Source organism: Amphiprion ocellaris, chromosome 17, assembly GCF_022539595.1.
Source record: "Amphiprion ocellaris isolate individual 3 ecotype Okinawa chromosome 17, ASM2253959v1, whole genome shotgun sequence".
NCBI lineage: Eukaryota > Metazoa > Chordata > Actinopteri > Pomacentridae > Amphiprion > Amphiprion ocellaris.
In genome coordinates this window covers 4,713,459-4,740,271 of record NC_072782.1, presented here as the reverse complement: position 1 = coordinate 4,740,271, position 26,813 = coordinate 4,713,459, and the positions used below count along the sequence as shown (strand labels likewise).

Here is a 26,813-nt window from a genome sequence, read left to right as displayed (position 1 = left end):
TTAACCCCCCCAAAAAACGTCTTTTCCGCCTGGCCGCATCGACCCAAGCGAGCAGCGCAGCCATGAGGCGGCTGCCTTCACACCCCAGCGGGCAAATAACCCCGCTGTCAATTAATCAATCACGGCAATCGATTGTGTCTCTCGCTGATCACCTATCACGGTCACTTAGGCTACTGGGTCAGGCGCAGAGGGCAGCCGCTGGTAATTTATTCAGCAGACTGTTTGGCCGGAATACAACCCGTCCAAAGCTGTTTAGTCTTAAGACAAGAACCGCATCCAGCTGTTTGTAGCAGGAGGTGTTTGATGGCACCCATTCATCCCGGGCTGTTAGTGAGATTCTGCAGGTTGGTCGTAGAGCACGTGTGAGTGTGTGTTCACATGTCACATGAAGCGCAGACAGTGAGCCTCAATCAGGAGTGAGATCAGAATACAAATCCAGCATCTCCCGGCTCCACCGGTGCGTGATTCTAATTCAGTCAATGAATGACCTTGACTTGTGCAGACTCCAACAATCCACAGATGTGGGCTGATGTGCTATTACGTCATTCTCTCGGTGTGCGTCCTCCTTACATTACACAGTGGAGCCCTAGTGCAGTTTGTGTGCCACCTTGAAAGGAAAATGTGATGTTGGTATGCAGAGGATGTCCTGAGTAGGCAGCTACTGTATACAGATGTGTAGATGTGTGTGTGTGTGTGTGAGAGAGAGAGAGAGAGTCCATCTCCAGGCATACAGTAATTATTTCATGTCAACAGTGGATCCAGAGAAATACTTTCACACATGTGATTCAGCTGGCAGCTACAGAGGATGAACACACACATGCTTCCTCCGTTTCTCCCCCCTCTCTCTCCTTCACACACGATTCAGAGTTTAATTTTTCGGACCTAATGGCAGAATGAACCTCGGCTCCATCAGAGGAGAAATGCAGCTGAATCACATCCAATATTTATCAGCCTTTCACCAGCACATGACCTCCATGAATGTGGAAGCGAGCACTCAGAAACTGGTTTCTTTCCATCTGTTCACCTCACATGCTCAAGCACATCTGCATGCACACAGCGAGGCGTTTGTGCCTTTACTCTCTTCATTTAATCTACATATGTTTGTTTCAGCCTCCATTCTGTCTGAAGGAGAGGCTGGACTTTGTCTCTCTTCGATTTTTCAGTTTTTCTTCATATTACAGTCATTTATGTAGCAATTTCTTACATTTAATACACAATTTCATGTTCAGGTTTTTTCCCCCAAAGATCTCTTTTGTACATTTTGTACTGCTCTTGCCAGAACACTAAAAGTAGAGTGGCGAAATGCACAACTGTGTCCTCGAGTGAAACATTTGGAAACTGAAATTGTCTGCTAAGTAATTATTGGGATTTAAGATTTTCTACCACTGATATGAGACCAGACAATTCATTTTTTCTCATTATGTTTTGATGAGGCTGTAAAAGGTCTGTTTATTGCTAATTGGTTGTAACACTTGAGAAAAACAGACCAGATAAATCAACGAATTTTGGATTATAGCAGGTCAGAAGGGTTATTGTGAACCTCTGTGCACTTCCAGTCTTAGCTGAGCATATGGCCTATCTCCATGTTCCTGCATTCTGGGAATTACATGAGTTGTGAAGCTAGCAGCACACACACAAACACACATTTATGCTTCTGTTACTTCAGAGGACACTACATCGACTTACATGCACTCACCTTAACCCTCATCCTAATTTAATTTAATAATTTACGTTATGTTCACTTGCTTTCTGTCCCTAAAAGCACACAGTGTGAAGCTCACAGGCAAATGCAGCAGGTCCACGTATCTCTGTGAAAGTTGGAGTCATCATTCTTTGTCAAAGGATCTGTAAACAGTGGAACAAGCCACAGTAAATACAATTCTTTTATCCGACACACACACACATACACACACACACCTGTTAACCTGCACAGCACATAAACTCCCTTATCATTCCTCACAGCGGCTGTTGTCTGATTCTCTTGCATAGAACATTAGTTGAACAAAGGAACATGAAAGATTCATTCAAAAGCTAACTTGTTTGTGGAGGCTATGGATTGTATTTTTTTTACATTCAAAGTTTTTGGGAACAACCGACCAACCAGAACATGCTCTGCAAACTGAGAACTGTCTTCATGACCTAGAACAACTTCATAAATGTGGTTTCCTACCAAAGGACAGACAAGGCTAAACTTTACAGATGAAAACAGTGATGCTAGCAGTGCTGTGATGGTGGTGCTTTGAGCTGAATGTTAATTCCAACAAACTCACAGTTACAATATCAACAGAATAACATTTGGAAGGTGTAAACTTTACCATTTGTTTTACATTTCTTCATAAGCACAAAATGAAGCTGAGGCTGTTGGAAATATCATTGGCTTTGAATGTATTTGGCCAAAAACTGGACAACTGGACAAATCCAAACTGTCACGTGATCATGGCTCTAGGATCACCACAGTGAATAAGTTCATCCATGGGACTGATTTCTAGACTAATTCATACAGCAGTTAGTCACGTTTCACTCAAAACTTACAAATGTCAACATCATTTTGGCACTAAAAAAGCTAGAGATTCACGAAAATCAGTACTCTACATCCTCTGGGGGCCATGAATATCTGAGCAAGCAAAGTTTAATACCAACCCACCCAATAGTTGGTGAGATATTTCCTTCTGGACCAAAGCAAAAGACAAACCTCTGCCATCCCTAAAATGACTTCTGCTGTGTCTTTGTCCTCCTGATAGGTGTGCCAAATTGGAAAACACTCATAAGGGTCATTTTGACAAGCACTGACAATCGACCTGCTTTGTCTTCCATTGTGACGACTTGTTAGAGGACACTAGGCCGGTGTGAATGACCAAATTCAAAGGAATACAAACAATGCAACATGGAACACTCGGGCGATGCCGGCGTCTTGCACCATGGTCGAGCGTGCCTGTCTGCATGTTTATGTATTGCTGATTATGAAACAGGTCACAATCTCCCCTCCAGCAGCTCATGAGAAGAAGCTAGCGACTGAAAGCAAAGGGGTAAAAAGAAACAGAGAGAGAAAGAGAGAAAAGGGGGAGAGATTAGCTCTAATTTACATAGCAGAATTCTGCAACACTGAGTGAGAAAGCAAATGCTTTGATCCGTCGATCAGCCGGTGCTGCGGTTCGGCTGAAGGGCAGCGGACAACAGCGTTCATGAAGCTGTGAGGCTGTGAAAAATGGCATGAAAGATGAAAGGCTCGGTTTTTACACACGAATGCAAATGAAATATTGTCTTGGTTTATTCAGGACAGTCAGGTGTGACTTTGTTGTTGGTCTGCAGGCACTCTGCTGGTGGGGTCTAATGATCTTATGTGGCCATTTTTTATTCTGATTTACTCAAGCTCAGACAGACACCATCTTTCTTTTACATTCTGAGAATCTGATCATTCTTTACTAAAATCTGCGTTTATTTTGCTTTTTGTTTCCTTTTTAGTCATTCAGTTATTCATGTATGTTTGTGCACAATCACTCAAGTCAAACAAATCTCCTTCTATTATGTCTATCTCCCTCTTCATCTCTTTCTCTGCTCCTTTGTTCATTTAAACAGCGTTTTTCTTGGCTCTAAACATGCTGAATGAGGCAGATTTTATTGATTGCAGTCTGAACAATGATTAGGACTCCAGCAGTGCTGTGGGATTGTTTGTCTGTGTCTGTGTGCTATTGTGCATCTTTACTCTATTTATTATTTATTCACTGACAAAACAACCTGAACATGTTGCGGCAGAAACATAGAGGTTCCAAATTTCCATTATTCAGAGCAATTTTTGCAGATTGTTGGCAAAGTTTAAGTATTCTAGTGTGAAATACAGCTTGACTGTGGCTGTTACCTTCTAGAGACCACAGTGCTCCACCAAGGCCAGCGCTTCATCTTGCAATTTTAAAGAACATAAATCTGATCCGCACCAAAATTCATTCGACCATGCTTCATCTCTCCACTAAGTTTTGTGGACTTTGGCCCAGTGGGTTGTGCGTAATCTTGCTTACAGACAAACCTAAAACATGCCTCCAATTTGGCAAGAATAATTCCCTAAATCTTGATGCACAGTTGCAGCGACAAGACATAAAGCAGTGTTCGTTGTTTTGCTGATCCAAAAAATAATCAGATCACTGACTTGAGCAGTTAAATAGTTTAATATTGACTATTGTAGCTTAATTTGCTGATCAGGAAGACCATGTGATTCAAAACAAAAGCATCAGAGTAAGTGGACCTTGACAACTGCTGTTGTTTTCATGGTCACAAATGGATGGGGATACTCATTTTTGTTTTTTTACTCCAAAATATACTGTAAAAACATTTTTGTCCTGTGATTTAACACATTTTAAATACTTATTTAAGCATTTTCATTTTACTTTACTTGGCTAACAGTGGACTTCATTTGAGTAGGGAAACAACAAAGTGTAAATAAATGCTAATAAAATCAGTTAACTGTCAAACTAGCCAGGTTTCAGTTCCAGTGTAGTGCAAATTTTAAAAGACTTTCCAAAATATCAGCAAAAGAAAATGCAAATGAATGCATGTTTTCAGTCCACTGCTTGTGCTGTTGGTGGCACTGATTCAATCTGGGTGTTAATAGACATGGCAAAAGAAGAACAAGGTGACATAATTAAAAGCACCAAACCTCAAATAATTGGAATAATGTACTGAAATGTAACAGGATTATATACTTATTACATTTCGAAGAAAGTTTGTCTTTGCTACAATTTTGTCTGTCCAATCAAGCAAAAGATTTAATTGATCTTGAATTTATATACTTAATGTACATAATGATTAATTTGCCGTTTCCATTATACTCTGGTACATTTTGCCGTAATCAAGCTCTCCACCTATTATTACTACTCAATGTCAAGGCTTAGTGTGAAATAGAAACAGACCACTAATGTCATTATTCCCACCTGTGTTTTCTTACCTTGACAAGTCAAAATTATCTGCTGGGAAACAACCCTATTGTTCACAGAAATTGTGAAAATCCTTATTTTTTTGACTACTGCAGTGAAACAGAGGAGTGTTGTGGGTGAACCAGCCTGCAGCACTGTATGTGTCTGGGTGATTGTGTTCAGCCATTAGTGTACTAACATTTTAATCAGCTCCTCCATCAGATGCTTTGGTCCTACATGTCCCATAATGCACTGCACTGTCAAGACTGCAATTAACATTACTAAGTCCCTTTGGCCCTTAGCACGTGCAACAAGCCTCTCAACAGGTTCTCATCACCTCGGCTGTACACATTTGTCTGTGTGTGCTCCTTTGCATGTGTGTGTGTTTGTAGAAAACCCAATTTAATTAGTGGATCCAAGAGGAGGATTCGATTAAGGAGCATAAAGAGTGAGGAATTTCTTTTCTTGGCAGCCTGTTATTTACAGCGGAGAGACACCCAGAGGAGACATAAGCTCTGATGATATTCAGACCAGTGGGAACACTGCCAGGGGAGTGATGACCCGTTTTCAGTCATGAGTCGCTTCACCTCTGAAGATACAGTATACAGTCACTGTGTTACACAGCAGCAGAATCCACAGGGAATGAAGCCTGGAATGATTAGAAATTGGTCAATAATGGAAATGAATACTCTATGGGGAGCCTCTATAGGTAGTTGAAAGTCAATTCTTTAATCCTGTAGGTCTTTAGAGTTCATTTTGCAGTCTTGGAGATAAATGTCAAATGTGTAGATTAAATATGGAGAGTTTTAGTTAAAAATCTGAGATTTCTTTCGCTTCTTTTGTTGTTTTTAATCATACAACCAGTAATTGAGAATTTGAGAGACATGTAATTAGAGATGTCCCAAACCCAAGATCAGAGATGATCTCTGGAACTCAGAAGTGACTGGAACAAACCAACACCTATGCCTCATACTTTGTTTGATCCATTTTCTTGCTGAATATAAAAATCTGCTGTTGGAAGAGCAGTCAAATTTGTTTGCTGGTCTGACATCAATAGGCCTTACAAATGTCTTGGTCATGATGCTCCTTTACTAGCATCTCCCATAATGTTCTCTGCTTCCCAACACGGAACTGCTCACCTCCTCTGTTTGTAACAGCATTAAACAGTAAGAGCATCCATCTGGTGGCGCAATCAGGTACTACAGCTAAACTACAATACTTTAAGTGGTATTGTCTAAGAAAATGGTATCAGATATCAGCAGATAATAAAAATATAATGACCTGGAGCGGATCAAGAGCCAAAAACAGCTAACTGGGACATTCCTAAATGTAATCAAAAGCATGTTCAAACATAGTAGCATGTTACAAAAACTTTACAAAAACAGTCGTCAGGAGGTTTCTTTCACTTTTGTTAACTGGATTTTTGATGACTGGAATTTGTACTCTAACTTGTAACGGTTACTTTGAGGTAAACTGACCTGACATCAATACGATGAAATTAATATTTGAACGTTTAAAAAACTCTTAAACTTCTGCCACTCAGAACCTTCCAGGTGTCATTAGATGGGGATCCTACATTGGAGCAGGCTGCTGGGAGTGCACCTCTTAAGGTCAAGTCATGCTTTCTACAGCACAAGAGTATGCATGGTGTAAGATTTGTAGTCCATCCAAATCTGTGAAAGTTCACACAGACTGCCTGCATGCAGACAAAGTTTGTGTCACTGTTTGGACTGAAAGTGCCTGGAAAACAAGTGCTCCTAAAAGCAAATGTTTGTCATAAAGAGAGCCCGAATGAGGAGATTCTCTGTCAACCACATGCTGAGAATTCATCATTTAAAGAGCTGCGATTGAAGCAGTCACTTTGGATGAGCTTTGACTTGTACATGATTTCCATCAACGGACGCAAACACTTAGGAAGTGCTAATTTTTAGGGAGATCCTGTGTGAACAATTGCCGACACACTGCTGTGATGTAATCTGTAACCAGCTGCTGTTTCATATGTTTGTATGTCTGTGTGTTTGATATGAAGGGAAATGCAACATACCACAAGACAGATCAGCGCAGCACTACTGTAGTTTGAACAGTGTCATTGGTGTAGGCCGATAAGCAGACTGCAGGAAGCATGAATTGACCATTAGGTGGAAGTGGTAAGGGACAAGGTGTCTTCTAGTGAGGAGGATGGGGAAGGGAATCAGAAAGTAATCACATTTAGAGGTGGCAATCATAGAATTTGGACTTTCCTTTTCGTGTAAGGTGGCTTAAGCAGATTGTTGTAGTGGTTGGCGATTGGGTTGGTAGTTGTCAACTAATCGATTATTCCTTGAAACTTTAATGTGATTCTCATTGTACGGTTATCGCCTTAACCTTCTTACACTAAGGACCTAATGTTGCTTATGGGTTCAGTATTGGTACTAATGAGATTCAAGATACTTTCCCAGACTAGGGAGTGTTTTCAGACCATCAAGTCCATCTAGCAAAGGCAACCACTTGTCTCCGTCAGCCACAGCCTCCACCAGGGGAGGCCTGGTCTGGTGTGCAGATGGGGGTGACGAGAGAACAGGTGGTGGCAGAGCCTGGAGACCTGCACTGAAGCCATTGGGGAGGCCGATGGAGGGCAAAGGGTTGAACCAGCGAAAAGTGTATTTTATGTGTCATTTTGCCACTCATTTGCAACCAAACGACCCTGCAATCAAAAGACTGGCTGTTTGCATGTCACTCCATATTAAGTGATATGATAGACTATTTATGAGCCACGGAGGAAGCATACTTGGAGTTTGTTTGTGCAACCAACCTTTGCATCTAATGCATTTAGGAGAAACTAACTATTTATCATTGCTACTGATGAAGTATCACTGGTAGACATCCCTATTGTTTTATTGCCCAGGCTTAGTTCTACCATCTGGTTTGTGCATCCATTAGTATGCAAAAACCAGAGGCGAATGAAGAAAAGGGCATGTTTAGAGTTTTGTAACACTCCCATCTGTTGAGTATCTAGTTCTGCATTGTTCCGTGTACATCCATTAAAGAGCTGAAGTGCTGAGCTGTACTTTCTTGTTGTTGTGGGTCCTTTTATGTGTCTGTGAAGTGGTTAGCGGAGTTTGCGGCAAAATGTATTCAAGAAGTGGAGTGTCTGTAATTGTGTGTAACTCATTTAGCATGTGAAATGCAAGTGCACCACACTATCTGCTGAACTGAACACCCAGACAAAAGAAAAAGATGCTCATATTCACTTTCACTCACTCACTCAGACGGAACAGAAAAGGTGACCACACAATAAAGCTGGGGCTTCAGGTTTCATGATGTACCCACAGAAGTTTACATAATAGTATTAGGTGTACTCTTAAAGTTGAGTTCTCTCTGTTATTTCAGCAAATGGCCAAAGATTATATGCTTAAGTTAAAATGAGAAAGCCCTCCAGCCGCCTTAGTAATTATGACTCTCGTCTGCAGGGAGAAAAAGAAGAAAGTCAGGTTATTTTTTGAGTGACAAAGTCTGCATATGGATGAGATCAGGGTGAATGGACGGGTCAAGAAAATGTCAGACAAACACAGAAGACCTGTTTTTTTTTTTTTTGTTTTTTTTTTTAAAACATAGAGTTATGGTTGGTTTCTTTTAACCAAGAATACAAATTTTATAGAAATAGTTTTAATATTTTTTTTTCCCAAGCTAAGGCTTTACAAAACCTCAACCAAAACAAGGTGTTTTGCCATTTAATTTGAGGACCTGTGTTGCTGAGAGAAGGAATTAGTGTAGTATTCAATGATGCTGGGACTCCAGAACAGCTTCAACAAGGACTTCAGACACTGTTGCTTCCAACATAAAGAACACAATTTGGTCCTCATCTTGGAAGCAACACGGGCTCTTACAGTGCTGAGGAAAATAATGATACGAACATCTGTAATTCAATTTCAACTCCATCTGCTGAGGAAGGTCATATGATATAATAGAAAGCTCTAAATGGTCCTCCAAACTAAATGGATCACATGATGAGATTGTTATCTTTAACGTAGTTTCCAATGAACTGTGAATGTTGGTAAAATTGTCATTTACATAACGTATAATATGTGAAATATACAGTATATTTGCAAAATCATTGTGTAGGTTGTCCTCATGTTGTCCAAACAGTTCTGACCCATTGAGGCATGAACTCTAAGGGCTTTGAAAGTGTCCTGTGGTGTCAGATACCAAGACGTAAGCAGCAGATCCTTTAAGTACTGGAGGCTGTGAGGTGGGGAGTTCCAACTTGTTCTCCTAGCACCTCCTACAGAAGCTGGATCAGATTGAGACCTTTCAAATTTGGAGGCCAAGTCAGCACTATGTTCCTAAAACCATTTCTGAACATTTTTTTTGGCAATGTAGCAGGGTGCATTGTCCTGATGAAGGAGGCTATCAGAGAATACTGTTGCCTTAAAGGGCCGTACGTGGTCGGCAACAAAGTTTAGGTAGGTGGTACATGTCAAAGTAACATTCGCATAAATGCAGGACTCAAGGTTTCCCAGCAAAGCGTTGCCCAGAGCACCAGACTGCCTCCGCCTGCTTCTCATAGTGCACCCCACTGCTATCTCCTTCCTAGATTAACAACACACACACACCCAGTTGTCCACATGATGGAAAAGAAAACATGATTCATCAGAGCAGGTCACCTTTTCCTATTGCTTCACTGTCTATTTCTGACACTCACATGTCCATTGTGGGCGCTTTTAGTGGTGGACCGGGGTCAGCGTGGGCTCTCAGAACACACAGTACATCACAGCTTCCTGTGGTCAGACACCTTCTATCACAACTAGCATTAAGGGTTTCTGCAATTTGTGCTACAGTTTTTCTTCTGTCAGATCAGATCACATTGGCCAATCTTCACCTTCTATGCACATTAATGAGCCTTGGATGGCCATGAGCCTGCTGCTGCTTCACCAGTTGTCCTTCCATGTATCATGTGGGTAGGTACTAACCACTACATAGCAAAAACACCCAACAAGGCCTGCTGTTTTGGAGACACTTTGGCCTTTAACTTTTTTCTTGTCTCTCACAAATCAACTTGAACAACAGGCTGTCAGTGTAACAAAGATAATCAGTGTCAATAACTTCACTTCTCAGTGATTTAATGTTGTAGCTGGTTGGCATTATAGGATCAGACATGCTCAATTGCAGATATGGTCCTCTAAGACCTAAAATTCTTCCCTACCTTTAAAGCTTCCGTGTTGAAAATACATTTTTATTGCATTTTGTGGTTGTTAAAAACTACAGGGTCTAAAGTAAAAGCTGTTAAGATATGAAGACGTTCACTTTTGCTGTTCCTCAAGCCTCCCCACAACTACCTAGCTGGTAAGTAAGAATTTAACCCAGGTGCTATGCAACACTTAACTAAACAGTCAGCTCCAACTGTCAATCACAGACACAGCAGCCCATAACCAGGGGTTATACAGTCATGGTGAAAGGAACCATCTTTGCAGTATTTTGAGCTGAAAAGAGGCATAATATTTTACCTTTAAGACAAAAAGGTTTCACTCTCTCACAGTGAGTCACCTCAAGTAAGTCCATCACTGTCAGAATATCTAATCTGATCTCATCTGGATTCAAGACAGTGAACTTGAACCTCCGCTATCCTTGTCACTTCTGTTCGACTCACTTTCATACACTCGACATTTCTAAAAATAATATATAAAATTTATATAAATCAGAGACAGTAAGCTGCATATTTCATAGATATGGGCCCAAAGACGTCTCATAAGGGGTTAAACGACACAAAGGATTCCACGTTTAGGATTCAGTTGGTTTTTAAAGTTGCCCTAAGGTGGAAACTGAGCCTGTTGTCATTTTTTATCTTTTACTTCTTCACTGTCCACACTGTGCTCTCTGTCTGCTTCCATTTCCTCAAGTTTACTCTACCTTTCATTTTTAATATGCCCCAGTTTTTCCACCTCTCTCTGTACACTCCTCTTCCTCTCTGCTGTAATCATTCCTCTCCTCCCTAAATCATTTCTTTCCCTCCAAACCCCTGTCACATGTCCGCGAGCATGCAGGACGAATTTTATATCCGTCTGTCAAGCTCTTTCCTCTCCTCCTCCTTCATTTTTTACTTGTACAAGCACACCTGTGCCCCTCATGTGACCTGCTCACGTATCATATATGAAGTGAGTGTAGGAGAGCAATATGTGACGACACAGTAGAAAGAGAGAGGTTTTTGTTTAATGGATGGATTGAGAGGCGTTTTGCTCTCTCTCCGTCTCCGAACTCAGTTTCCTCTCATGTATAATGGATGATTTGAGTCTCTTGCACCATTGTTTGCTGATTCTCGACTGTGAGCCCAGTCTGTTGAATAATAAAACAGGAATGAAAATGTCTCCGAGCTTCTGAGGGACACCTGCTGATTAGAGCGCAGACTACATTCATCTCAACTATCCTTAACAGGGATTGTTGCTTGTTTCATCACCACATGCAGACACACAAACACACTTTTATCCTGCTGTTTTTTCCATCTTTTCTTCTCCCGTTGCCTTTAAATATAAATAGAGACTCACATGCACATAGCAAATGTACACACACACTGACGCCGACCAGTACAACAGAAGAAGTAGAGAATTTCAGAGATGATGATGCAGTAGACCAGAATTGCAGCGGCATGGCGAGCTATTTTTAGAAGTGTAGTGAAGGGAGTTGGATGGTGTCGCAGCACGTGCACAGCCTCTCGTTCCTCAGTAACACCCCCAAACTCTCAGGGAGTCTGATTTACTTTGGCTTCAGCCACTGACAGTAAACAATGGGAGAAGCCAAATTGACTCTGCGGGCAAAGAAAAACATTTTCATTTCTAAATGTTGCACGGCAGCAAAATATAAAAACTTGATGAATGTAGAAGCTCCAGTAGGCTGCAATTTAGTGCTGTAAGTTCTCAATTTTACCCAGGGAGGTCCTGTAATGGAAAGTTTTGCTCATTATGTTTGTAAAATAAGTAAAAGAAACCCTGCTGAACCGAGGCACAAAATGTTCCAGGCAAGGGTTTGACGTCAAATAGCACAAGCGTTAATGTTGGGTCATTTCTCTAGTATGCATAAGGCTGACAGCTAACACGTGAATGGTTTCTCTGGTGACCAAAACCTTAAGGAGCACTAAATGCTCCTCTGTATTTATATTTCTTTGTTTCGATGAATGTTTAATATTAATTTAAGTGATCAGGAGCTGAGGAAGTTTGTGCGCTTGTCGGACTATCAAACAGCGTCTGAAACATCGTTGTGTCTTTGTGAAGACAGCACTGAGGATTGGTGCATCTGAACATTTCTGTAATTCAACAAAAACACAACAAGCGCACCACTTCAGGGAGCGGCTGGCCTCATGTGTAGAGGTGAGGATGAACGCAGGATCTGAGCTTCTCTCTGAAGCTGCTGTTGTATTCTTCGGTTCAAACTGCTACTTCTGTCACTTTTCATGTGAACAAACGAGCACAACACTGTGAATGGCGAGGAGAGACTGTCCCGAAGTGTTAGCGTTATCCCCGTCAGAGTTATTATCCCATCTCTCTATGACAGCAGGCTGAACTTCAAGTGTGGCCAGTTGGAACTGCTATAAACAGAGATGTAGTCAGACACAAGCTGCACCAAATTAGTTTGTTTCAAGCGGCTGATTATTGTTATCACAGTGTTTTTAATCTTTCTAAAGCGGTATGACCACAGTTCCAATAGGATGTCCTTCGGTCAAATATGACTGATTACAGAAGCTGTTCTTAGAAGAATTTGCAGGTAAAATTAGCTTTTTGGTGCATTACAACAAATTAATTTAGGTTTCTAAGATGTGTATTTCACTTTAATTGAGGTAATTTGCTCTCAGGATGTTACTTTAAACATGTAGGGCAGCTTTGTTCTCTAAAAATGTCTCTGGAGGAACCTCACTACAAAGCAGTGAAAGAGGAGGAAGGGGGTTAGAAACGTGTTTAAATAAGTTTAAATAAGAAACTGTGTAGGAAAGCATGAAAATAAGTGTTTGAAAAGTCTGATTTAACAGCACTCATGCGCTTTATGTGAGCATATGTGAGTGAGCGAGCATTTGTCTGTATACTTGCTGCGCTGGATGGGCTTTAATAATTGACGGAGCTGCCAGGGAGGAGGTGAACACCCACAGATTCGCCTGTTTACGGAGGATTCTTCAGTACAAATGTGTGTGTTTATATGTGTGTCAGCAGTCACCTCTGACATTAGCAGCATTAGAGAAAATCTGAAGAAACACCAAGAACATCCATGCTGTGTTTTGGGGTGAAGTCAAGGAGTAAACAGTAAATTAGCTCTGGGTATTGAATATTTTTTAAGATCAGACATGGATATAAACTTCATACAGGATTTATAACACCAAATATAATAACTTTTCTGACTCTGAATAGGTCCTTTAGGGATAAACATTCTTAAAAGCCACTTTGTGTTATCATTAAACATAAGTCAGCTGTGAATATTCAGGTTTTTTTTTTTTTTTTAAAAATGCTTAAAAGTATAGGTGATGGACACACTGTAAGCATAATTTTAAAAAGTAGTCATTCATTCTGAATAACACTAAAGCGTGCTGAAATATACAGGGTGGACCATAAGTTTCCATACATAGGAAAAAGAAACATTTTCTGTTGGACAACCATTTCTATTTATATAATGTGCTCTATGTGATAACCGTTGTTTCGAAAACACACATTAATAAGTGTTTTCCACTGTTGATGAACTTGCATTAGCGCAGCTGAAGTTCTGCTTGTAATGGTGTTGGTGATACGTTCCCTGAGATGATTTATGTCTCGTATCTTCACCTGATACACCATGGCATTCAAGTGCCCCCAAAGATAGCATCAAACGCATCTTCTAGGGTATCTGAAACATAAAAATATATACATTATACATTTTCCTACGTATGGAAACTCATGGCCCACCCTGTAGATGTCTTAATATGTATTTTATTGCTATAGGTGGTTTCTGTTCCCTGGATTTACTTCTGTAAATGCTGATGTTAAACAGTAGATTTTATGAGATTAATGTATGCTTTGCTCGCTAAATATAATAATAATAATACTAATACTAATACTAATAATAATAATAATAATAATAATAATAATAATAATAATAATAATAATAATAATAATAATAATAATAATAGTTATCAGCAAAAATACCTAAGTCTGTTGTTCAACATTTAAATGACAAGCAGTTTCTAGGTTTTTTTTCACTCCTGTCACATTTTTCTTCACTGTGGGCTCATTTTTTTCCTTCCTGTGCCTCTATGGAAACTGTACAACCATGACAAGTAGCAGAAGGGACTCGAAAAGGTCTTCTATGCTGTATGACTCAGTTATAATGTAATATAAACAAATGCTGAATTAATTTACCGATTCATTTTACAAAAGATAAAAAAATTAAATCTGAAATAAACACCTACAACATTTTACCAATATTTATTCTTAAAAAAAGTCTACATACCGTCTGCTTCCATTTTTAATTTTTTTTGTGCAAATGTATTTTTTGGGTGGATTTTAAAAATGTAACATGTAGACTTTTAAGCAATTTTCAGCTTAGATTTTCTTTATTTTTCTGATGGAAGGGGGTGTCACATGACTAGTTTAAGGTTGAAAATCCATTGATTCTTTTTCCAGTTTCTGGCTCTGGTGTCATTTTGGCAGTTTTGGAGTTGAGAGGGTTAAAAAACTTAAAGAACAAATTAATACAGGATAGCAATATAGTCGCACATTTTCTCCTTTCCTCTCCTCTCGTTCTTAACTACAATCCCGAATCATTTTTCCTAATAGTTATTGCTGCGGTACATTTCCCCTCAGTCAGAACCCAGACTGACACAGAAAGAACATCTTTAGAGTTATTCATCTTTTGTTCCCTCTTTCACGTCTTTGTCTCGTTCCTGCTCTACTCCTGTCACATACACACTCACCAGGGGAACATTAAGAGGTCAGTTTCATTCATCTGCAGACCTGGGGCCATTATATTAAAAGAAGAAGCCCTCTATGATATTAGGTTTTAACTGTATGTGGTTGAATGAATGCCTGTAGAGTATTTCCATCTATTTCTGTGTGTTAGTAAAAGAAAAAACAAGTGTAAAAAAGGCACCTGATGCAGTACTGTAGCTGTGGAGCTCACAGAATCTATTCTCAGCACATCTCTAACCAATCTTGCTGTCAAGGTTAAGTATTTCTCTTGACACAATGATACAGCACATACAGCCACACATGCATTCTGTGTGTGAAACAAGGATGCAAACACACAGGCTGCAAATTACATCCACCGACGCAAAGTGAGGTCACACTGAGAAATTAACTCTACCTAAAACAATCCGTCACTCTATCTCCTCCTGCTGTCTCACACTGGGTCTGAGGCTGCCTGAAGTGTGGAGATAAAACAGCGGCATCTTAATCTGTGGGTGGCGCAAGCCAACAAAGAAGGCAATTAGGATTATAATTTACAGTTCCCTTGCCCTTCTCTCCTCTTTCTCCCCCTTGTCTTTTCTATATTCTCTCCACTCATCCCTCCTTTCCACCCATGAATTAATGTCTTTATGTGTGTCATGTGTGTGTCCCCACAGAGCAGCACGAGCATTTGGAGAGTACCTGTCCCACACACACCCTGAAAACCGAAACGGATCAGGTCAGCGTCTCTGCCATCCTGCCATTTGTTCATCCCTCTATTGTGTTCTGCATATTCCACTGTGGACTTAATCCTTCCTCCACCTGGTGCACCTCATCTTCTATTGAAATGCCACGACGTGTTCATTAGCGTGTCACGACAACAGCTGATAGCCGAAGAAAGATGATGATATTATCCTCTGTGCCATCCACTTCTTTCCTCCCCTTTCTCAGTTTTCTTTAGCACCTTGGTGCTTTCTTCAACAGTAATATATGTCTTTATTTCCGTCTCCTTGTTTCACGTTCTAGCTCATCTCCTGTGTGAAACGTTGGTGGGTCCTGACCCGGAGTTGCAAAGTGACACGATTGGCCCCGACAACAACAATCACCTCCATTCGTGCTCCAACACAAAGGGCTGTAAAGACAAACCGGAGCCCAGTCTAGTGAAGCAGCCGCTGGGCTTACTCCAGCCCCCTCTCCCTTCCATCACCATTTCTACCAAGCCACCGCGGCTGTCGCTGGAACGCAGCTTCTCAGCGGAGGAAGACCAGCAGAAGTTTGTGGAGTGCGCCCTGCAGCCGGCCCGCGTGTACACCATCACCACCCAGCACGGTATGCTGATGAGCAGCGGCCGGGGCAGCAAGGAGAGCTTAGAACTGGACGTCCTCAAGGAGAAGTCGGGGAGTGGCGGGGTGGGATCTAGAGGTGGCTCGGTCCAGCCCTCCACTTCCCCATCCTCCGCCTCATCATCTCCAACGCAATACTACCGCGCCAGCAGCGGCCGTGGCACCAGCAGCAGCGGCAGCGGCCACCATCACAGCAACCATCACCACCACGGCAACCACCACTCGAATGCACCGTCCGGCAGCGGAGGAGGCGGCAGCGGGGCCAGCGGAAGCAACCAGCAGCAGCTAACTGTCGCGGGGCCCCACTCCCATCATGCAGCGCACCACCACGCCCACCACCACCATCACCTGTCCCAACCTCCGCTGCAGACCTCAGTCAGCGCCCACAACATCCGCAGCTGGGGCGAGGGCGGGAAAGGGGAGGCGGAGTGCAGCGGTTTGGCTTGCGACTCGTGCAGCGGCGCTCCGTCGCGCAGCCAGGGCTCGCTGGACCTGGAGAGCGCGTCCAGAGAGGCAGGCAAGCAGCACCGACGCCTAGAGCGGATGTGGAGTGTGGACCGGGTGACTGGGCTGGAGAGAGGTGAGAGGGCGGAGGACACAGAGGAAGGGAGAGGCGCTGAAATCCAAACTAAGGGTGGGAAGGGTGGCGGCCAGGTTGCCGAGGACGCCGTGTGGCAGGGACTGGCGGGACGTGGGACCAGAGATGAAATAGCATTTGACTACTTCGAGTACAATACACAGTAAACACGAGAGCTTAGCTATTTCTGTGGCTGCCTTTTTAATGTTGCATGAAAGTAGTCACTGAAAAAGGAACACCAAAAAGCATATTTGCCCTGTGAAGACAAAAATGTTGTTTTGCAGGGCGCTATAGTGGACTATGGTTGCAACAACAGCTGAAAATGACAAAATGTAGAAAAACTCAAAACCGCTCAACAAGCATTATAACTTGTTAAATAATAAAAAAGTTAACAAGATGAAAAATACCATGAACTCTGGTTCAAAAATGACCAGAAAGTCAACACAGCATCATTTCTTGAGTGGTAATTATATTAGATTGCATTGCTATTTCTACCATTGCCTGAAGGCGCTTTAGTTTAAAATTAGTATCAATTTAAACTGTTGTCATTTGTGACAGTTTAATTATAGTTGTTTATAAGGAGCAGCACTTTCCACTTGAGTGTCAAACAAGTAAGAAAATCACACTTTAGTAATAAATACCTTCTAAATATTTGAGTTGAGTTTCATTTTAAGCTCATTAAAAGCTCAAAAACACATTCTTTCCCAAATTTGGACAAGTTAAAGACAAAATATCCATTACTATGAGCTAATATTACACTTCAATGCACTTCCTTCAAATCTATTTCCTCTCAGGTCTGCTGGGGTTGAGGGTTTGATGTTGGATGTGACGTGGTGGTCTGTATTTCTGACTCTTCGTCTCCCCGTCCCTCTCCTCTGCTGTCTCTCCCCTTGTGTCTCCCTCTCTCCATTTGTGGAGTGGTGGACTGTGAAGTGCTGGTGCTGCTTTTTGTGCCTTCATTTTTCTAATATATTTATGACCACATTTGCCCAACACGGCACGTAGATTCTTCGTTGTCCGCTTAACCTTGGAATCCTCATTTTTTTTCCTCCCCCTCCTCTCTGATTTGCAGAAGACACTAACTGGTTCCCAAAGGAAAACATGTTCAGCTTTCAAACTGCCACGACAACCATGCAGGCGTGAGTGTCCAACGTTTATCTACACCTAACATGTACATAAACATGCATACATGAGCACGCAGTCACAGTCACGGTACCTGGAAGGTCAGAGTAAACTGACCATGCTGCTGTCGTTGCTTGTTTTAGTTCATTAACCTCAAAAAGTCCATTAACTGCATACTTAACATCACCACCAACCATTTTCCAAAGCATGCCATTGGTTCTTAGATTGATTTCCTATGTAGGCAGCCATTGACCTTCATCGGAGCAAGCTATAAAAATCACCTTGCAGACTCCCTTAAAAGTTGCTCAAGGAGGACCGTCCATCACAGCGAATACTTTGTCAGTGCTTCAGAGTTAGAGTTAAATAATTGATGCAGTTGCAAGCTGGGTTTGTTGAAAGATCATTTGACATTCAAGGCAGAAAAAAAGCAATCATTTATTGCTTAGATTGAATTAATTAAACGTGTTATTGGAATGGAAGTGATAAGATGTTGACAAGCAACAACTTTATTATTGTCTAACTGCCTAATTATAGCACAAGTGCACTGAATGAACCCAAACATGTGTATTTTAGTAGCAGTAAGATTCGGTTTATGCAGTTTGGGCCAAAATATGCTTAACAAAGGTAAGTAAAATAGAAAAATTATCATGCATATATGAGTCTATGGGTCAATATATAATTGCAGAACTCTTTGCAACATAGCTGACAGGTGTCATAGTTGACATTTTTTGCTGTTTTCAGGCCTAAAATCAGCATTTCTATTATTCTAACAGAACACAACATGGTATTTTTAGACAAAGATTCCTCTAAATATCATATATTCAATTGAGCAAAATTGAAATTGAAAGTTATTTCTGAAGATATTGTAGTAAACCTGTTGACTACTTTATATTAAATAAGTCAGAAAGCCTTGGAGTCTGGCCAGTCTTTTCTTCAGGAGGAAATGACATCATGTGGAGCAGGTCATGTGATCTGGAATTAACACACTTCCTTGAGAGGTGTTTTTGTAATGGAGAAGTTGAAAGTGATTTCTCAGACACGGATACAATTTGTTATTTTCCATATAAAATTTGATATATTGCCAAAAAAAGAAATATCTGTCACGATTATCTCAACTTAAACAATTACAACAATTTTTGAATAAGCTCATTTTATTATTGTTTAGCTATTTAGAAGGTGGCTGTTGTTAAATTTGGATGGTTATTTAGTTGACATTTTAATGATATCCAGTAATTTTTTATTAATAAGTGATTGTTTCCATAATAAATAATTATGAAATTTGTAGACATGATCATAATGAACATAAAAAACATTTTTTTTACTTTAAATAAAAATGTATGCAAGATATATCCCATGGACTTCAAAAGTCCCTCTATTCTGTATCGACCCCTATGCTTTAGTGTAAGTTTATCCATGTGTGATATCAGCTTGTCTCAGGAGCATCACAGCTGTAAAAGATATCTCAACTGTCACAACCAGTTCGCATCAAAATGCCGAATCTCCCACAGTTTCCAGCAATCTGTTTCTGTCTGTCATCCTCATGTTTATCTCTTTTAAAACCATATCTCTCTCACTCTCACCTTTCATCTCGTATTAGGTGCTCGTTAGATCATGTTCTGAGCGCACAGTCGGCCGGCACGCTGCATAAGTGGCCATTCATTTGGCCCATTAAACGAGCACAGACCAGCAGCAATTACGTGGCCTTACCAGTTAACTTTTTTTATTCATGGAGGTCAAACAATAACTTTTTGTCTCATTATGTTTCTCCCAGTTCTTTCCCCTCACTGTGTGTTATTTGAACTCATTGCTCACTGGTGCCTAAACTGCTTTTTTCCCCCTTCTCTCTGTGCTTCTTTCCCTGCCTGCTAATTAATCTCTGGACGCTCAAACAGGATATCGTGAGTATTCTTCCCTGCCTGCTTTTTTTCCTTCTCGGTTTACTTACCTCTTAACCTTAAATGCTGTCTGCTTAACTTTAATATTTACCATTTAACCTTCATCCTTGGGCTGCGTTTGCTGAGTTAGAGGAAACTAATCGCTACAAAGCAGAATGATGGAGTATAGAGGTATACGTGATACATGTGCAAGTATGTGGGATTGGACAGCTGGTGATAGGAAGCGGTTGGAATCGGTTTAAAAAACCTCTTAATAATATGGAAAAACCTGCATTTAACATTTTTTTCTTTAAGGATTGATTTTCTGACAGTTATAAACAGTCATGTAGAAGACTAGTCAGCACAAATAACGTCTTTTAATTCACGTAAAAAGGGGGAAATTGAGCTACAGGGTTTAAATGCAACAGCAGGGATAACTTCCAGTGTAATCCATCGCAGCTGAGTAAGTCAAGAAACTGTCTCTGCGTGTTGGATGACCTAAACCCTGCCAGCTCACATCCACCTTGCAGCTTTTTCAATTGCTCAGACACACGCACACACACACAGTCACTTAGCAATAGAGTTTGGCCATTTAAAATTTTTGTGGCAGTCGTGTTAGTGCTCTAATTCTGCTCCACAGCCGGCCTAATTATCGCCGAGTCTGTGCTGGCTGACTTTAGCTTGGAGCCGAGTGTGGAACTTGGCTTCGGAGAGGTTTGATGAGAACAAGTATTTATGGTGTGAAAGTGTGAATCCTGGGTGTCTTCTGTTCAGTCGTAGTTTAGCAAGAAGTCAGATATCAGTCAGTCAGTTAGAGCTGTCTGTATAATAGGAGATCATTAGCTTCTATCAAGTGGTACCAAAGTGTAAAAAGCAGCTTGAGCAATTAGATACCCGCTAACAGTATTAACGCTGATGATCTATTAACAAGAAGAACCTTGACATTTCATTGTGCAAACCCCCCTGCTCCAACACACCACCTCCCTAAACCCAACTAACCTGAGCCGCTACTCAACGCAAACATTTGCTGAGTTTTCTTTGTTCTGTTGATCAAACTGATCTCCGGCTGCTGGCTCAAAGCAAACGTATCATTGCTTCCAGGTCTAGTGATATTCTCTTTTTCTATTATTGTCATGAAAAGACCAAAACCAACAATGAATGGCTTCTAATAGAAAGTGTTTCCTGGATAGCTAAAGATGTGCTGTGACACTGACCTAAATTGTTTATTACCAACACGTCATTGAGACACTCCGTTACAATAAATGGAGGCACAGAAGTTTATTCTCATAAATCAACAACACAAATAAGTTCAATTTCAGCAATATTATGCCTCAGTTTATCATTTCCACATTGCAACTTCCAGATCACAGAGTGTCTACAAAGGAACACAACATTTAGTCACAGCTATCTGGAACTGAATGATATAGTATTTTACTTTATGATTAAAAGAACAAAAGTCAAACAAAAAAGACAAAAAACAAAAAAAGACAAAATATTACAAAAATTAGACACAAAACGACAAAAAAAATCAACAAACGACACGCAATAAAACAAAAAATTCGATAAAAAAGTTACAAATGTGACGAAAAATTACACAAATGACACAAACAAGACCAAAAATGACAAAAGCGAGAAACAAAACAACAAAAAAATAGCAAGACAAAAAAAAAACCACAAAGTGACACAAATGATACACAAAATGAATGGAGCACAAAACACAAAATGATAAAAATAAGACAAAAAAAGACAAGTATTCCAAAAATGAGACACAAAATGAACAATGAGCGAAACAGTATTTTACTTTAAGATCAAAACAACTTGTCAGGGTGTAGAAATTATTTTAAATTTATAGTTTAAAAAAATTTACAATTTACAGTTAATGTCTTCTCTCTGTAATTTTTACACTTTCCGAAGTCATCCCGTTGGCCAGATTGGACCCTCTGGAGGGCCAGTTTTGGCCCACGGGCTGCATGTTTGACACCCGTGCTTTAGAATGTGCAGCTCTACTCGCTGCAGCTTCAGCACATCAGCTCATCGATGGTTAAACACTGTAGAACTACTCTTGGCAACACATTGGCAAGTTGTAATACTGGAAACACTTCAGCCAAACATCAACTGATTGTGAAATAAAATAATGATCCAGAAAGTCTCACGCAGTGAATTGACAGCACTGGTTTCTCAGATTTACAAAACTTGAGACGTCTGAATCTGTAATTTTAAAACTCATCAGTACACTGCAGCTTCAAGGAGGAAATGCTCAGCCATGGTGATAGCTTATTGAGCCCATGATGTGTCTTCTAGCATATAAAAGACACCATATGTGCATGATAACAAGCTAAAAAAACAAGTGTATTTTCACCGAATAGGGCCTATTTTTGAGGTACCTCTGTCAAATTTTTTAAAACTTCATGGCCACTCATTTATGACTGCCCCAATCAAGGCAGAAAAGTTTAGAGAGAAGAACCCACGCATTCCTGGTTTTGGTCTTTTCATGCAAGTTTTTTCAAACTAAAATAAGAAAGATGAAGGCCAGCCTTTTTCATCGAAGTGACAAGTTGTTTGGTGGGAGTTTTACTACCCAGTTTCCTCTACTTTCCCAGAATCTAAGTAGCCACAGTGGAGTACCATTAAACGCACAGACCATTATGTTCAGCAGGGTTGGAGATACTCTTTCTCCATCTCTGATTGGAACAAATGTTAACAAGTTTCACAGAATTGTTCCTTAAGTTTGCTGAAACGATAATCGCACTTAGAGAGTGATACATTTCACACAGTGTTTGTACCTTGACAAGTCCAGAGCGAGCTCAGTGCTATCACCTTCTGCCGGTCAGAACATGTTCCACTTTCACACTGGCTTGAGTAAATGAATGGCAGTCTTCCACAATAACTTTGCTGCTAGCTGGGGGACGATGGGTTTAACGTAGAAGAATGCATCCGTGAAAAATGGCTGCACACCAGGCTGTGAAAAAGAAGAAGTATGAAAGAAACTGCAGTGAAGAATGTGCACTTTTTAAAGTGTTGCTTCTTCTTCTTCCAGCCTCCAGCAGCTGAATTAAGCCAATGTAAGCTCCAAACTCAACATAACTTTAAAATTCACATGAGGATATAAAACAAACAAGCTTGACTGATTCTGGGAAAGTGTCAAAAAGTGTAAAATCCCCCCCAAAAGCTCACTATTTTTTTTTTTTTTAAGAAGAGCAAACAGAACAAAGTCACATAAGGTCACGAGATTAGCGTTTCTATTGGATGACGGATTATATCACATACAGGCTGGTGCGTTTGTTTCAAGGGTGAATAGAATGTAAAATTTGAGCTGGGTGATGTGATTTGACTCTCTGGTCTTTATAGTCAAAGCTATCTGCTGCCTACCTAAAACGGCATCCCCTTCACAGCCAAATAAACCCCTGCAGCTAAAAAAACCCCTGCACTGTTCTACCCCCCCTCGCTATGCCAGCATTCACCCTCTCTCATCCCTTTAATACTGTGCCACGTCCTGGCAGGGCTTTCCGGGGATTTATGCAGAGAAAGAGGAGAGAGAGGGAGCAGAATTCGGCAGAAGTCATCCAGAGGTATGAAGCGTCACCCCCCAGTCAGCCTTTGCTTTGCTTCGTTTCTGGCGACGTAGTGCTGCTGTTGGTTATTTACAACCGTATCTAATCTGACTAAGCTAAAGAGTCAGAACGTGGCACTCGAAGGTGTGAGAAAGTCAGCAGCTCTCAAAAGCACCGGGATCTGCTTACAGTGCTGCAATTTCTAGGTCAGAGTTGTACCGCCAACCTCATTGAATCACACTTTTATTCCCTAATATAACTGAAAAGATCAAAACGGGCACATACTGTATAGGCAGTTTAAGCTTTTTTAAAACTATACATCAGCTGCAGAAGCTTCAACAGTTACACCCACAGTACAATAAAAGCAGCTGCATGTTGCAACGCTTCAATCTTTGTGTGCTTTTCCCAAAAATAAATCTTGCATTATGAGGAAGGACTGACATCTTAAAGCTAATTGTGAGGCTCTGTAACGCTTGGAGGAGCAATGACTCCAGTAACAAGTTCAGAAGCCGTCCCACTCAGGCCCAAATGCTGCGACACAAAGGGGCAGATGGCAAATGTGACACCAGGCAGTACATCTCAATCCCTTTGACATCTCCGTGTCATCCATCTGCAGTGTCAACATCATTAACCGTATGCGTTATTTCTTCAAAATGAGCGATTTGAACACAAAAAAAATAGCAGAACAAACTTTTAGGAACACTTGACTGACCGCTTTAAACCACTAATTAAAGTAATATATCGTTATCTTCCACATGAGGCAGTTACATTCCAAAGTGCACCTTCATTTTTCCCCACTGTGGCCTTTTATCAATGCTAAGCTTCATATTCGACCACCAAAATCAGAAAAAGCAGCACAAAGTGAATCAATGAGAAAACATCAGCTTTGTGTCTCAGCATGAAACGGAGTAAATTTCACATGGGAGCTGAGATCTCTTGATGCAATAGTCAGACTTGGTGAAACGCTTTGTTCCTCGGCCCTGTTTCTCTCTGTGTTGCTAACAAACAACACTTTGAAAACAACAGAAAGCCTCTTTGCGGAATGCTGTAAAGCTGCTCGCTCAAGATTGAAGCAAGAACTAGTGTGGATTAGAAAGTTTTGACACAAACGGAATTTTAAAATGTGCCTGAATTAGTTTAAACATGGGCTAAGCTACAGAGCAGGGGAGGAATTGGTTTCATTAGAGCCCAACAAACATTGGAGCTGATGATACTATCGATTTTAGGGAGCAAAAAACCTTCATGATCAGTTTAATTTGTATTTTTTCATAGAAATTTACAAAAAAAAGACTCCATGTCAAAGCAAAAACAGATTTCTAGAAAGTAATGTCAATCAGTTAAAAGTATACAACTTAAAATAAGCGACTACATTCATGTTCACCCCCTTCACATCAGTATTTACGAGATGCACCTTTGCACCTCAAACAACTGACTGTGCTTACTCTTTTTAAATCATAATGACAACAGAAACTACCCAAACGAAGATGGTTCTTAATACCGTGTTTTGCCTCCTTTAACATCAATGACAGCTTGAAGTCTTTTGTGGAAGCTGTGGATGAAGCTCTTTATTTTCCCAGATGGTAAAGCTGCCCTTTCTTCTAGAAAAAAAGCCTCCAGTTCTTGTAAATTCCTGGACTGTCTTGCATGAACTACATGTTTTAGATCTCCCCAGAGTGTCTCAATGATACTGAGGTCAGGCAACTGAGATGGCCACTCCAGAACCTTCCCTTTATTCTGCTGTAGCGAATGTTAGGTCGACTTGGCCTTGTGTTTTGGATCATTGTCATGTTGGAACGTCTAAGTACGTCTCATGTGCAGCTTCTCGGCTGATGAGTTCAAATTTTCCTCCAGTATTTTCTGATAACATGCTGCTTTCATCTTGCCATCAATTTTGACCAGGTTTCCTGTGCCTTTGTAGTTCACACATCCCAAAAGAATGCCCAGAAAATCACAAATTCTGCCAGGGCATGTAAACTTATGGGCACAACTGAATTACATTTTTGTTTTGTGATAATCTTAAGTACTCCCTTACATTCGAATCCTTGGATCTTTGGAAACTTTTACACTGAATTGAGCAGGACTCTGCTGCAGTCACCTTTTTCTAAAACTGTTCCTGCAGCTTAACAATGACTGGAGCCAAAAACAAAAGACAGAGAAATTTAAAAAAAAAAAAAAAAAAAAAAAAAAAAAACACGTCAATTTAAAATACTGACATTGACTCATTATTGGCATCAGTGTCATTGATTATTACTGACTTGCAGGTGACAAATAGGATGTGTGAAGCAAATTTAAGAGCAAAACAATGATAAGATTGGAAGACCTAACATGTCAACTGAAGGTATGAATACACTAAATAATCCTGTGGAAAACAGCAACACAACGGAAGCTCCTGAAGCCCATATAGGGCATAAGACAGGAAGTACATGCCCTCTCTTTGTCTGCACTTGTGAGTTGAAATAATGGCAACATAGAAGTAAAAAAGAAGAGGGGGTCTAACTTTTGACATAATTACATCATATAAATCCTGATTGGGTCTTAAGACGATGAGTTGTGGCTTTCCAGAATGGAATAGGAGTGTTTAGAAGAAGTTTATATCGGTATAAAAGACAATGCAACGCTTTGTGTAGTCAGTCAAAATCTCAAGATTTTTCTCACGTTTGTTCTTACAGCCTCTGTATTGTTAATCATTATTTGCATCAGACTCTGAAGACTGCTTGAAGACTCTTTCTTGAGAACTTTTTGAAGACGTCAACTTTTGATCCAGACTAGATTTTTGACCACGTTTGACAAAGCTGCCTGACCATCACTGGCCTTTAGCAGCCAGACTGAGTCACAACAAAGGCAGAGCTTGAAGCCAGAGGATGGTCCTCATTTGATCCCTAGATCCTGCTGTTTGTACTGATCCACTGTTCTCTGTAAATCCAACATAATAATGAAGATAAATTTAACTGCAATTAAAAATAAGCAATGTACAAAGCAAAAGTGAAAGAGCCATTTCAGCATTGCTCTTAATCACTGTTATTTCAAGAGTTCTCGATTTTTTTTCTACACTCTTCAATGTGAGATGTTTCCCCTTTTATCATGCAGAGCTGATCTCCGAGAAACAATGCACTCTGAATTATGTGAGGCCGGGCTCCAAATCGCAGGCTTTGTCTTTTACTTTAAGTACGTACTACAGCTGCCCTCACAAAGGCCATTTTTATTTTTGGCAGGCTAAATTTTTCTCTGGCATTCCACATTGTGTGGCAGTATGGAAGCTGGGAAGCACCCAGAGTAGGAGTTCTTATAGGAAGTGCTGCCTCTTCCTTTGTTTAATCGGTCATTCTAGCTGTTGCCGCATACGAAAATAAATTCTCCACGCTGTGTTTATCAAGCAGGAGATGTTCTCTAATAGCTGTACTTTCACTTTTTAGAAACCGACTACTGACTGCGTAATTATCACATGTTCACGATCAACACAAGAGTGTCTAAACAACCACTTATTACTTCTTCTACCACAAAAGTTAAGTAGATCTCTGTTCAGTAAGTATACAACAACCCGAGGCACGATGTACATTATAACCAACTACA

General features: G+C 40.6%; 1 protein-coding gene across 1 annotated transcript in view; it reads left to right on the top strand.

Moving 5' to 3' along the window:
* Positions 1 to 26,813, top strand: part of nsmfa (NMDA receptor synaptonuclear signaling and neuronal migration factor a) — a 55,104-nt gene that overhangs the window by 950 nt on the left and 27,341 nt on the right. The window contains 4 exon segments of the mRNA XM_055019433.1: positions 15,454 to 15,515; positions 15,803 to 16,699; positions 17,769 to 17,841; positions 23,193 to 23,261. Of these exon segments, the coding sequence (XP_054875408.1) occupies positions 15,454 to 15,515; positions 15,803 to 16,699; positions 17,769 to 17,841; positions 23,193 to 23,261 (1,101 nt within the window).